Here is a 14,840-nt window from a genome sequence, read left to right as displayed (position 1 = left end):
TTGCACCACTCCGCTAACTCGGGGATAACCGTTTAAACCTGGAGTTACCATGGTTACCAGTACAAATTGACACTGGGTTAACGGTTTAACCGCATAGCCCAGGGTTAGTGGAATGGTGCAAGTGGGTCTAAGCGTTGGTGGCCTAGCGGTAAAGGCGTGTGTTCTTGAAAATGTTTTCGCCACTGAATGTGTTAATGGTATCATACTTACCTATGTTTTTTTTTTCAGGTTAGAAAGCGTGCGTCTAGAAAGGCGGAACGGTAGTGCAGAGATAGCGAACGCCGTAATGGCGAAAGCCCTGCAAGAGTGCCCGACCGCGGGCCGTCTGTGGGCAGACGCCATCTTTATGGAATCGCGCCCACAGAGGAAAACCAAGAGCGTGAGTTATAGTTTGTAGCTTTCTAATAGACCCCGAAGGCTAATCCTATTGTCTATTGTTAAGAAAAACCGCTCGTGCCACGTGCCACAACGACCTGCATAAAAAATCGGTACTTCGGTTACTGAGTTGCTACGGGTTGGCGGTAAGAATAAATGAAACTGTAGTTTTTAAAATAACGAACTAAATTTATTCTCCCTTAACTTCCGCCGCAAGCACACGAATACGTCGTAGGGTAGGGTACGTTCTAGGCCGGTACTGATTTTGCTCCGAGGACAGTTCCACCACGCAAGTACTCCCCTGAAGCTGCCGGAGCCACTGCGGGTTGGGAGACGGAGACGGACGAGCTGAGGGACGTCAGCTGGGGCCGCTCAGGAACTGCCGGACCGGTCTTCTCGGCTACGGTTCTAGCCGTAACTAGGCTCCCTGGAATTTATTTCCATTGTGTGAAGAAAAGTTCTTAATATGTCTCCGCTGACTGTACCCGGCACGGCAAGAAACAAAGCGAGAAGCAGTGCGTGATGATGATGGTGAAAGTTTGGTGATGTGCGGAATGGTACAGTCAGACGGAGTTTACACTTTGCACTGATGTTAAATTTAAAATAACAAGTTATAAAACAAAACTGAGTATAGGATCTAACGGTCAAATTTTGAATTTAATAATTACTGGAAATTAAATTAACTTATAGACTTTAAAGAAACACAATTTAGCAATTAAACAAGATGTAATAAGAGTGAAATGTATGCAAGAGTACTTGAATTAAGTGGCAAGCAAAATCACACAAAGAAGTAGCATAGCGAAATAACCGTTACAAATATCATTTAAATCTACCTGCTTAGAATAAGCATAAGAAATGTTCAACACTTACCCAAAGGGGAATTCAAAACTGAATTTAATAAATTAGTACTGAACGAGTACAGATTTAAGAAAAACGAATATATATTATTCGTATTTAAAACTCGCCGGCTACGTCTAAAGTCGCTTGCGCGGAGGCAAAGCGAACGTGCGCCGGCTTCGAAAGCTAGATCTCTCTGCTGCAGCGCTGGCGAGTGGGCCGCCGCGGGAGCAGGGCGCGGGGCGGGGAACGCCAACAGCCGGTTACTTCGAAACAAAGGAATGTTGCGCGAAGTACAGTGCGTCGCAGAAAAGAGGAAACAAACTGAGACTTGATACTAAGTATTTATATAGCCTTAACGTATTTTAATTTTAGTGTATTTTAGGTAAGTGTTTTATTATTAAGGTATTTATTTTATTATTAGGATATTAGTTATTTAATAACTTAATTTAACCAAGGTTACGTAACGTTTTTACGTTACAGAGTGCCGGCGAGTCGAACGCTACAGAACCAGTCTAAAATGTGTCATCGAGATGCGTAACAAAGGCGCGTTATCGGAGAGCGCACCTACACTGGTTTTTTGAGCGTTGGACTAGCCCGCGCTAAGGTGCCAAATAGAATAATTAGGACCCTTTTTTGCAGGTAAGTAGCACGTGCGGTTTTACTGAACAATAGACAATAGGATAAGCCTTCGGGGTCTACTAGAAAGCTACAAACTATACACCGACAATAAATATACACTCACAGACAAGACATCCTCTAGACTGAGCATAGTAGCGCTACCCCTTCTGCCACAAATATACGGTAGTTTTACCCCATCTTCGAGTCAAAGTTTCTTTGTGTGACGTCCGTGTCTTTGAACGGACCAATCACGGCACGGGACTCGCTCACCTCGTCCCCCGCACCCCAGTATTTTTGGCAGCATCGGTTTCATGAAATAATTGCTCTAAACTCCGTCTAGAGGATTCCTAGTCTATGTATACACTACATTCCTAATCAGGGCAATAATAGCCAAATGAAGGTGACTGTTTGACAAAAAAATCCCCCAACCAAGGCAGCGGTATTGGACTCAATAGCAGGGATGTTACGGAGCTCCGTTTCCGTTAAGTCGGAACTTCCGTTTGGTATTACACATCCGTTTCTGTTCCGGTTCCGTTACTTTTGAAACGGAAGTTATATCGGATGTCAATGCTTAGCAAGAATTTTAATTATTACCTATCAGTTATCAAATGCTATGTTTAATTTAATTTTAATGTCTAGTCATGAATTTTTATGTTATACCTATACCTAATTTTATTTATTTTTAATATTATCTCAAATGTACACATACCTATGGATCGTTGTTGTCTGGAATAAATGATTTATATATTAGCGCGGCAGCGGGATATGAGCGGTGTACATCAAAAACAAACAGGTTTATACCAGTCATTCGCTCATAGCCCCGCTTGCCACGTGCTGCAGTAATTAGATGTTCTGGTTTATCCGTGTTTTTGAATTTTATGTACGTATTCGTATGTGTTGTGTTGTGTAATGTATACCTACTGATAGTACTGACTCAGGCTCCGGTTCTGGTTCCGGTTCCGATTCCGTTTCTGGTTCCGATAAACTAAATTTAAAACATCTGGTTCCGCTTTCGGTTCCGATAAAACCACATCCGTTACATCCCTGCTCAATAGGGTATTTGACTGTATATTTTACACCAGATTTTAAAGCAGCAAAAGATTAATAGAGAAACGTAGACAGCAGTTATTTTAGACACAATTTGTATTTTAAAACCGGTATTAAACTATAAAGAGTAGTTAATTTGATTGTGACGTGACATGCTAGTGTTTCATATAAATTCCATAGTAGCAAAATCGTTTTGACAGATCGAAAAAAGAAACTGATTTGACTAGTAGTAAATTGACTATTGTTTAGGCGCATTCGGCTCATGACAGCTCTGAGCAGTCAATAGCCTCCTTATTTATAAAACTTTACAAACCTCAGTAAGTAAATTTATGTTCAATCTCTTTCAAATACATAAGTCATATTAGCTAATTGAGGCTTGTAGCGCGTTTATAAAACAGCCATAAAGTGCAACACTGATTTAAACTTTCACGATTTTTACACATTATTAACTCGCGCGGTTAGACGATGCTGATGTCAACTTAAGCCAGTCTTCTCCGAGACCACGGGGACAACGCCGTCCTCGAAACGTCGGAGGTAAATCTTAAAACGCGATTAAGTCCCGTTGTATAATTTAATAAAGCCATAAAGTGATTACCAACCGGAATTAAATTCGGAGGACGACGACGGAAAAACATGAAAATAATCCGTTCAAATAGTTATTTTACTGTCTAGGTCTAGGCCAGCGGTCGGCAACCTATTAGCAGCCAAGAGCCACATTTAAGAGGCCGTAGTCGATTTGAAAACGCGCGAAGATACGACATTTACACAGTAACCGAACGCCGGCCCCTGCTTGAAACAACGCGACCGTCTTAAACAGTATTGATACTTTCGCAACAAAATATGCGTAACTTTAGAACTTTAGTTGGGTTAAAATAAAACTTTCGGTAAATTTGATATATTCGTTTATTATACTTACCAACCATGTATTCATATAATAGTTATTTGTACAACAAGAGATCAAAGTTTGATATTTCTTCGAGTGCTTATTTTGAGTCCCGTGCAAGCGAAAGATTCTATAATAGATTCACGAGCGTAGCGAGCGTTTAGAACTTTGATCTCGTGTAGTTCACAAAACTTTTCACCTCAGCAGTGAGAACATATTAGAGAACCCGAAAAATGTATTCCTTCTTCATCACTTACCTATTCACTCATGTTTTCTTAAGAAATACCAACAATTAAGTTTTCACCTCAGCAGCTCGAACAAGGGTACTTTGCTACTTAAAAACAGTGAGCAAAATCGCATTTTGCTCATTTTGTCTCACTCAGTGAGCAAAATGCGATATTGCTCACTGTTTTTAAGTAGCAAAGTACCCTTGTTCGAGCTGCTGAGGTGAAATAGTTATTTGTACAACAAGAGATCAAAGTTTGATATTTCTTCGAGTGCTTATTTTGAGTCCCGTGCAAGCGAAAGATTCTATAATAGATTCACGAGCGTAGCGAGTGAATCTAATTTAGAATCTTGAGCGTAGTAAGGGACTCAAAAGCGCACGAGATGTAAATAACTTTGATCTCGTGTAGTACACAACATTTTTCACCTCAGCAGTGAGAACATATTAGAGAACCCGAAAAATGTATTCCTTCTTCATCACTTACCTCTATTCACTCATGTTTTCTTAAGATATACCAGCAATTAAATTTTCACCTCAGCAGCTCGAACAAGGGTACTTTGCTACTCAAAAACAGTGAGCAAAATCGCATTTTGCTCACTGAGTGAGCAAAATCACATTTTGTTCATTTTGTCTCACTCAGTGAGCAAAATGCGATTTTGCTCACTGTTTTTAAGTAGCAAAGTACCCTTGTTCGAGCTGCTGAGGTGAAAATTATATTGCATGGTGATGATGATTGCATAAGGTTATAATATTATATATATATATATATATATATATATATATATATATATATATAACCTTAGTGCAATTTTACGGTAACATATATTATATGTTACCCTTTTAGTAAATGAAAATTTTAGGTGACAATGCAATATTATGATGATATGGAGCTAATCTGATGATGAAGTTGGAAGGTAGCCATAGGAACTCTGGAATGAAACGTCGCAACCCTATCGAGTTTGGGCTCGTTTGATTCGTCTTGACGAGTACTTTGTCTTTAGATGGTATCCGGGGTCTGATGATGGCGCTGAATAGTTGCCAAAGGAACTCCGTAATGAAACGCTATAACCCCATCGAGTTTGGGCTAGTACGATTCGTCTTGACGAGTACTTGGTCTCTCGATAGTTTCCAGGGTTTGATAATGGAGCTGGGAGGTGGCCATAGGAACTCCGTAATAAAACAACTCAATCCCATCGAGTTTGGGCTTGTTTGATTTGTCTTGGCGAGTACTTTGGTCCTAAAGAGTTTGATGATGATTTGATGAAGCTAAAAAGTTCAAAAAAATATATATGAATATAAGATTTTTTATTTGTTACTACCTAACAAAAACTAAAAAGCTTAAAATAATGCTAAAATAATTAAATTTTGATAAAAAATATACCTACCATTTTATTAATACATTTTACAATACAGATGGTGCTACTTTACGGCACTACTGCGATAATTAGCACATTACGTAACTATGTCGAATATTAAAATGGCCATATGTACCTACTGTAAAACGTTGTATGATACATAATTTTGTAACATCTGTAAACTGACATTCACAATCTGACAATAAATGATTACTTATGGAGAAAGTTTTTTAGTACATTACCGTAAGTTGACCCCTAGGAAACTATTGATACTGGATAGGAATGGGATCGATTGGCATATAAAAATATCATGTGAAAAATAAAAGTTTTCATTTTCATACAAATTGTATGGGAAAAGTTTTCCTCGATTTGTGGCTTTTCTAGCCGGAAATTTTTTTTTGCTTCCATACAAGGTTTTGATCCTCAATAGAAATGGGATCGATTGGCATCAAATAAAAAGTTTGTCAAAAATTACCTTTTTCTCGCACCCTGTATGTTTTTTCCAAAATCTGTAAAAGCCAATATTCATTGATTTGAAATCGAGGGAAGGTCTTCTAAGACCATTTTCTCGTAGCAGCACGGGATCTGGTAGCTGCCCTCACTGACCCAAAAAGAAAATCCACCCTGTATATATATATATATAAAGCTACTACTAACCGTTTTTAAATAACATCGTGTTACATTTTGGCAGCAAGAGGAATAAAAAAGGTGTAACACGCTTTTATTAAAAAAAAAAACAACGGGTTGCACTCAGGGAGTGCCGGCAGAAGTGAAAACTCAAAGAGTAGTGCAAAATGCACTATGTATAATTGAGGTTAACGCCATCTAGCGTTATTTCGTCGCATTACTTGAAACCCCTAAGCACATCACTGTTAGTACTCGAGTTATATTAATACCTACCAGATGACTTAGAGCGAAACTCACTAGATGGCATTCAGATCTTGTTGAGACGAATCAAACGAGCCCAAACACGACGTGGTTTCACGACCTGGTTGATGAGTACTCTTGAGCCCCTGTCGGCTTCATCGTCAGACTCTGAGTACCATCTCTTGTCAAAGATCTTGTTGAGGCGAATTAAACGAGCCCAAACGCGAAGTGGTTTCACGTCCTGGTTGATGAGGACTCTTGAGCACCTGTCGGCTTCATCACCAGACCCTGAATACCATCTCGTGTCAAAGATCTTGTTGAGAAGAATTAAACAAGCCCAAACACGACGTGGTTTCACGACCTGCTTGATGAGTACGCTTGAGTACCTGTCGGCTTCATCATCAGACCCTGAATACCACATTGTGTCGAATATCTTTTTGAGACGAATCAATCAAGCCTAAACACGATCTAACCAATAATAGACTAGTAGTTCGCCCCGAACTGAGAACTCGCGGTTCGTCAAAAAGATCAATTGAAAGAAGTGCTACTTAGTCCAAGATGGGCATTTCGTAATTGAATCCTGATTCCACGATTACTTGAAATTACTTTTTAATCTGATTACCGATTCCCAGATTAGGTACTTTGTAATGTAACAATACCGAATTACTAAGTACAATTCCATTTGAGGAATCAGGAATCAATTTCTCGAATATTACAATTACTAGTAATTGGAATCAATGTCGATTCCTCATTACAGGAATGCATTACTTGATTCCTTTCAGATTACATTTCGTACTACTACTATCAAAAGTACATTTCGATAGTAGATATAGATGTTGTTGACTTACTAGGATGCATCTATATCTTATTTGAAACAGGTGCGCAGATTTCGAATATGATGACCATGACCTATAAAACGACATCCATGACGACTTTTATGACATAGTGCATGGCCGCCATCTTGGATTCCAAAATAGTCATCATTTTCGAAATTTGCGCCGGGCCTAAACCTATAAAACGACATCCATGACGACTTTTATGACATAGTGCATGGCCGCCATCTTGGATTCCAAAATAGTCATCATTTTCGAAAACTGCGCCCCCTATAATCTATAAAACGACATCCATCACGACTTTTATGACATAGTGCATGGCCGCCATCTTGGATTCCAAAATAGTCATCATTTTCGAAATCTGAGCCCCCTATAACATATAAAACGACATCCATGACGACTGTTATGACATACTGCATGGCAGCCATCTTGGAATTCAAAATGGTCATCATTTTCGAAATCTGCGCCCCCTAAAACCTATAAAACGACATCTATGACGACTTTTATGACATAGTGCATGAATACAGAATACAGAATACAGACTATATTGGTAAATATAAACATAGTTACATTTTACACGTCATAAACTTAAAACTACTGGGTACATTATGTTTTTATCATTAAATACAAGTAATAAACAAGTATTAACATTTGTAGGTAGGTGGGTACTAGAACCTGTTGCTCAAACGGTGCTGGGTCAATTTCTCACCGGCGCACTCATAAAGTCGGCAATACGATAGTATGCCTGATCTATTAGAAGGGATTTAAGTTTCTTTTTGAATATTGCATCGCTAGTCGAGTCTTTGATGACATTAGGTACGGAGTTGTAGGCAATCGGTCCCATGACGTCAAGCGATCGTCGAGACTTAGCGAGTCGATGCTTTGGGATTTGTAATCGTGGTCGCCTTCGCGACGAGGTGTCACAATTTTTAGCGCTAGATTTGTAATTTTGTATATTTGACCTTACATACATGCACACAGTCAATATGTATACAGACGGTAACGTTAAAATTTTATGTTTTTTAAACAAAGACTGAGCAGGATAGTCAAATGGTTTTCCATCAATTATACGCAGGGCTCGTTTTTGCATCTTAAACACTCTGTCGCGATCTGCCGCTGTGCACCAGAGATCTACACCCTGCGTAAGAATCGAGTGGAAATATCCATAGTAAGCTGTTTTGGTGTTCTCTATAGACAAACTGGGCGCTATCCTGGACAGTGCGAAACACGCTGCGGCCAATTTGTCACAAGTCGCATGTATGTGTGGTGCCCACTTTAGGCCGGCGTCAATATAGAAGCCTAGGTACTTAGCCGTTTCGACTTGTGGAATTGGGGTGTTATTTAATATAATATCCAGATCGGGCTTATTTGACTTTTTTAACTGGAAGTGGACAATATTTGTTTTTTCTAGGTTTAGAAGCATGCCATTGGCAGAAAACCATTCGACCAGTTTATTCATGACGTGACAGATCCTTGATTTTAAGCCATCATAGTCATCTGCATGGACAATAACACATGTGTCATCGGCAAACATAACATATTCTTGGCCCTGGCAAGCTGACGTGATATCATTTACCAGGACCAAGAATAGGTTATTCCCACACACAGAGCCCTGAGGCACGGCGCAGTCACCTATAGACTCCATGTCAGACTTCGAGTTAAGCACGTACGTACATTGTTTACGCTCATCCAAAAATGATGCTATTATATCGAGGAAGGTACCGGTGACTCCGTAGTGAGAAAGCTTACTGAGGAGGAGCGAGTGATCTATCATCTCGAAGGCGCGCGACAAGTCACAGAAAATGGCTGCGACCTGCCTCGAGCCCTCGAGGTGTGTCATCACCCGCCCCACGACATCGCGAGCTGCATCAGTTGTCGATCGGCCCGGCTGATAGGCATACTGCTGGCTGTTCAGTAATCTATTGCGAGTAAAATGTTCCATAAGTCTATTACTCAGCAACCTTTCAAACACCTTCGAAATCACAGGCACCAATGAGATGGGTCTGTAAGACTTGGGTAAATGCAGTTCACCATTACCCTTATAAATTGGCATAACCTTTATTAATTTTAGTATTTCGGGATATACACCAACACTAACGCATTCGTTGAATAGTGTTAGGAGTAAAGATATAACACAAGGAGGCAAACAATCCAAGATATGTGTCGACATGTCGTTTATGTCTTTAGATGTCTTACGTTTTATTTGTTTGCATACTTCGATCAATTCACTCAGGGTAAATGGAGTAAAGATAAGAGGGGAGGGAGTATTGTCTAAGTAACTATGTAGATATTTTAAGGCAGTAGGAGTGCATGGTCTCGTATTGTTTACATTTGCCTCAACATAGTACTTGTTTAACAAGGCGGCGGAGGCGGTGGCTCGGGCATCCTGACAGTCGCCTGCGGCCCTGCTAACAAGTATGTCAATCGCTCTGTTCATGTTTTTTATACTTCTGCACGTTTCGTTTGATACTATGCGCCATATACTACGCGACATATCGTGACCGCTGCTGTTTGATATTTGACTGTTTATGTGATTCTTACGTACTTTTTTTAGAAGGGACCAGTAGGAAAGTTCTAACGTATGAAGCTTCGAACGCGCCACAGAGTCATTTGGGTTTTGACTTAGTTTTACTTTAAGTTTTTTAATAATGTTTCTCTGTTTTTTCACGGTGTCATTGACCCACACATCGCAGGAGTTTTTAACAGGATGATTCCTAACAGGAAAATGTACATCGAAGTAATGCTTTAAAACATTTATAACAGATTTTGTCTTCTCATTTGGGCAGTTGCTTTTACTCAAGACTTCATCCCAATTTTGGAAATTTAGACTACGAGTGAAGTCCTGCTTATTAGAAAGTGAGAACTTTCGTTTTAAAACATGGCATTTGGATTGTAATCGGTGCTTTATATTAATACCAATAATCAATGATAAATGATCGGATAAATGCATTTCATTACAGTTAATTTTATTTATATCGGACTTAATTATATTCGAGTATGCATGGTCAATACATTTTTGAGAGGTATTTGTTATCCTGGTCGGTTTCTTTACAAGGTTTCTAAATCCATAAGACTTAATTTTGTCTAGCAACTGATTAGTAATATTACAATTTGTCAATATGTCAATATTAATGTCACCTACTATAATTACATTATTATTTTGAATAGCAATAAAATCCAATAATTGATTCAATTTATTTAAATATAACGTGATGTCACCACCGGGCGGTCTATATAAACATACTATAATGAGGTCAAGGCCGATGCACTCAATTGCACACGCTTCAAATTGCATTTCGACTGACAAGTCTGTAACTTCCTTGCGCTCCATTGTCAGGATTTCAGGTCTCGTATATACGCAAACTCCTCCACCCATTCGCGAGGATCGGCAGTAGTGGCTCCGGAGCTCATAGTTGAGTATGTTTACTGATGTTATTTGATTTGAATTAAGCCAGTGTTCAGATAAACACAATACATCTATGTTTTTAAGTAACTGTAGTTCGCTTTCCAGTTTATAGGTTTTATTAGCTAGTCGATTTATGTTTAAGTGAAGTAAGTTAACCTTGGCTCGAGGAGGCGATTTCTGTCGGGCTGCCGGCGGTGCGGGGGCGGAGGCGCCTGTCGCTGGCGGGGGTCTGGCGCTGCGACCGGTTTGACGAGCGCCCCGCTCGCCCGGCGCCTCGGCGAAACCACTCGCTAACCTCAGTCCCTGGCGGCCAGTTGTCTGGATGCATGAAATATTCGAATGTGCTGCTAGGCAATACTATTGCGAATGATGCGTAATGTTGGTGTTTGAGTGTCAGTTTAGATACGTGATAATCGTGCCCTGCGTTTTTGCTCTGCATGTAGTTCCTTAGGGAGTCAGTGGTAGTGTCCGGTTTGAAGAAGCAGGCATGGATTTTCTTCGTCCGCTCGACAGTTTGCAGGTTTTTATCTATAGGGCCGGCGCCATGGATCACAGTTCGAGTTGAGTGACGGCGTCGTTTGCGTGGTTGTGCTGTTTCCCATTGCGATACGTTTTCGGAGTCTAACACTTGAGGTTCGTCCAAGGTGTTAGATAATACGTTAGTGATTGGAGTAGACGTGCTGTTAGGCGCAATTGTGTCCACTTTATTGTTTAAAGAAGTGTTAGTTTTGTTGGTTGTCGGTGGCGATGCAATTTGTTTTGCAGTTTTCGGTTTTAGTGCAGGAAACTTTACAGTATCGGCGGCAGGTGTTGTTGTTTTTATTGTGCTATTTCGTTGCATGCCCCTTACATCCCGTGCTTGAGCTCTTTGGCTACGTAACGAATTAGAATGCGACGTACCTTGTGTGTTTTGGTATTTGGCTTTTTCGCTTTCGGTGGTTTTTGGGGCGGCTCCGACAGTTAGCGCATCTGCATTCAAATCGCTGTCACTGTGCAACGGACCTTGCTTCGTCAATTTATCTTCTAGTTTTTTTATTTCTTGGACTAATCCTGCGATTTCTTTGTGAACAGGTGCTAAACACTTTTGCACTATTTTTTCAATTTGGTCAAGGTTGAAATTTGACATTTTTATATTTTTAAGCAATATATTTGGGGAGCTCTATGTTTCTGACAGCTACGACCACAGACTGACAGATAAAATGGCCGTCATTTTGGATTCCAAAATGGTCATCATTTTCGAAATCGGGGCCCCCTAAAACCTATAAAACGACATCCATGACGACTTTTATGTCATAGTGCAAGTCCGCCATTTTGGAATCCAAAATGGTCATCATTTTCGAAATCTGCGCCCCTATAATCTATAAAACGACATCCATGACTTTTATGAAATACTGCCTGGCCGCCATCTTGGAATCCAAAATGGTCATCATTTTCGAAATCTGCGCCCCCTAAAACCTATAAAACGACATCCATGACGACTTTTATGACATAGTGCATGGCCGATATTTTGGAATCCAAAATGGTCATAATTTTCGAAATCTGCGCCCCCCAAAATCTATAAAACGACATCCATGACGACTTTTATGACGCAGTGCATGGCCGCCATCTTGGATTCCAAAATAGTCATCATTTTCGAAATCTGCGCCCCCTATAATCTATAAAACGACATCCATGACGACTTTTATAAAATACTGCATGGCCGCCATCTTGGAATCCAAAATGGTCATCATTTTCGAAATCTGCGCCCCCTAAAACCTATAAAACGACATCCATGACGACTTTTATGACATACTGCATGGCCGTCATTTTGGATTGCAAAATGGTCATCATTTTCGAAATCGGGGCCCCCTAAAACCTATAAAACGACATCCATGACGACTTTTATTTCATAGTGCAAGTCCGCCATTTTGGAATCCAAAACGGTCATCATTTTCGAAATCTGCGCCCCCTAAAACCTATAAAACGACATCCATGACGACTTTTATGACATAGTGCATGGCCGCCATCTTGGAATCTAAAATGGTCATCATTTTCGAAATCTGTGCCCCCTAAAACATATAAAACGACATCCATGACGACTTTTATGACATAGTGCATGGCCGCCATTTTGGAATCCAAAATAGTCATCATTTTCGAAATCTGCGCCCCTCAAAACCTATAAAACGACATCCATGACGACTTTAATGACATACTGCATGATCGCCATTTTGGAATCCAAAATGGTCATCATTTTCGGAATCTGCGCCCCCTAATACCTATAAAACGACATCCATGACGACTTTTATGACATACTGGATGGCCGCCATCTTGGAATCCAAAATGGTCATCATTTTCGAAATCTGCGCCTCCTAAAACCTATAAAACGATATCCATGACGACTTTTATGACATACTGCATGGAGTGCATGGCCGCCATTTTGGAATCCAAAATGATTATCATTTTCGAAATCTGCGCCCCCTAAAACCTATAAAATGATATCCATTATGATTTAATGACAGTGCATGGCCGCCATCTTGGATTCCAAAATTGTCATAATTAAAAAAGAAAATCTTTAAACAAACAATATTATAAATGTGTAAACCGAGCACTTTCATTTGATACCAAACTCGACCATACTTTCTTGCAATTAACATGACCAGAATAGCAAGACCCCTCACAAATGGCTTTTTAGCATTTTAAGCTCTTCTAGCTCAATAACCTCTTGTTCAAGCCAGCTCAAAATTTAATGACTAAAATATAATGCCCTCGACTATACGTTCACCCAATTTCATTTAAATTAGAATAAATTTACTTAAGTTATTGACTATCAAACTATCCTCTGAAAGTTCAGCTTAAAAACATTGAAATGCCGGGACGTGCCCCTAGCCAGCCGTGTGTTCAAAGTCGAATGTAAGAACTTCGCTTCGCTTCGCTCGCTCGTTCGATGATAATACTATAAACTATACAAGAAAATAAAGAAGTACTTACAACCAAGGATTAAAGTTCCTGGTCGTAGTATACACGCATACCATAACAGCCAAAGACGCAAACAGATATAATATTTTACACGGCGCGCACGCACACAACGATAAATAACTTCGCGATCGTCGATGCAACGTGCGGAGCCGATCAGCACACGTCCTGCCTCTATAAGCTCTGGCGAGCGAATGAGTCCGCGAGCGCGCGTCACTGGTTATATACGAATAAAGAGAGCAGTTTTTAAAAATTCGTCAAAAAATAAAAGTTGCAATTTATATAAAATTATGTATCACAACAGTTTAAGTAAACGTTGCAGATTATTTGAGTATGAAAACTACGTCGAAAATAAGTAGATTTTCGGAGAAATTGCCACTTGTTTTGAGGTAATTTCTGGAGAAAATTGATTTCGTCTAACCTTCATTTACACTATTTCAAAGTCATAAAAACAAAAATGTAGTCTACGACAGTTGAAGTACAGGATATGTGTAATACAAAATTACCATTTTTAGCAATCCAAACTTTACGAAATTCACAAATAAGATCGACTAAATCAGTGCTTAACGCGCGTTTACCTAAACGTCCATCAGAAAAACAATCATTACTAACTTAGTGAGTCTGTTTTCAAAAAATTGATCTGTACAAGTGGAAGATAAGAAGACGTGCTAATAGATACGAGTACTTGTTATTTCTATTACGTAACAAAAGGTGTACAACTTCATTGCCTAAATCTATCAATTTTACATTTTTTCGGCTAAAATCAATACCGGCCTCTTAAAACGAAGTTGACGCGGGCCGTACTTTGTTCATATATATGACTTTATCAGACATTGTCGTTTGTCCGCATGCGGCCCGCGGGCCGCAGGTTGCCGACCGCTGGTCTAGGCTATAAGATTGAAGTTGAGTGACACATGCGTGATTTGTTCACGAGCGTTCAAAATGTGACTTTACGGTCCAAGTGTCCACTCTGCAGGCTAAGGATTTATAATTAAGGTTGAAATTGAGTTTATTATACAAGAGTTATTTGTCCACAGGTGGACGCCCTTAAAAAATGCGAGCACGATGCCCACGTATTGCTGGCCGTATCACAACTCTTCTGGACTGAGAGGAAGTTGAACAAGTGCAGGGAATGGTTCAACCGCACGGTAAGATTTTTTTGAAGTGAAAACTTCTTTAGCAGCGCTGTGCACTTTTTGAGATGGGGAAAAAATGTTAAACTCGAGACAGCGTAAGACGATCACGTGACCGTCTTACGGTCACGTGACCTGATCGAAAAACTTACATGTAATGTCATTGAGTTTTTCTTTATTGATTTAAATGCCATCTAGTGAGTTTAGCTCTAACTGGTATTAATATAAACTCGAGTACTAACAGTGATGTGCTTCGGGGTTTCAAGTAATTAACGCTAACGCTAGATGGCGTTAACCTCAATTTA

General features: G+C 39.8%; 1 protein-coding gene across 1 annotated transcript in view; it reads left to right on the top strand.

Annotated features, from left to right (window-relative positions):
* LOC134654046 (pre-mRNA-processing factor 6) overlaps window positions 1-14,840 on the top strand; it is a 29,630-nt gene that overhangs the window by 11,174 nt on the left and 3,616 nt on the right. The window contains exons 15-16 of the mRNA XM_063509442.1: window positions 229-379; window positions 14,440-14,550. Of these exons, the coding sequence (XP_063365512.1) occupies window positions 229-379; window positions 14,440-14,550 (262 nt within the window). The remainder of the gene's footprint in view (window positions 1-228; window positions 380-14,439; window positions 14,551-14,840) is intronic.

Source organism: Cydia amplana, chromosome 14 (assembly GCF_948474715.1).
Source record: "Cydia amplana chromosome 14, ilCydAmpl1.1, whole genome shotgun sequence".
Classification (NCBI taxonomy): Eukaryota; Metazoa; Arthropoda; class Insecta; order Lepidoptera; family Tortricidae; genus Cydia; species Cydia amplana.
The sequence above is the reverse complement of the archived record's forward strand: the minus strand, read 5'-3'. Positions and strand labels throughout refer to the sequence as shown.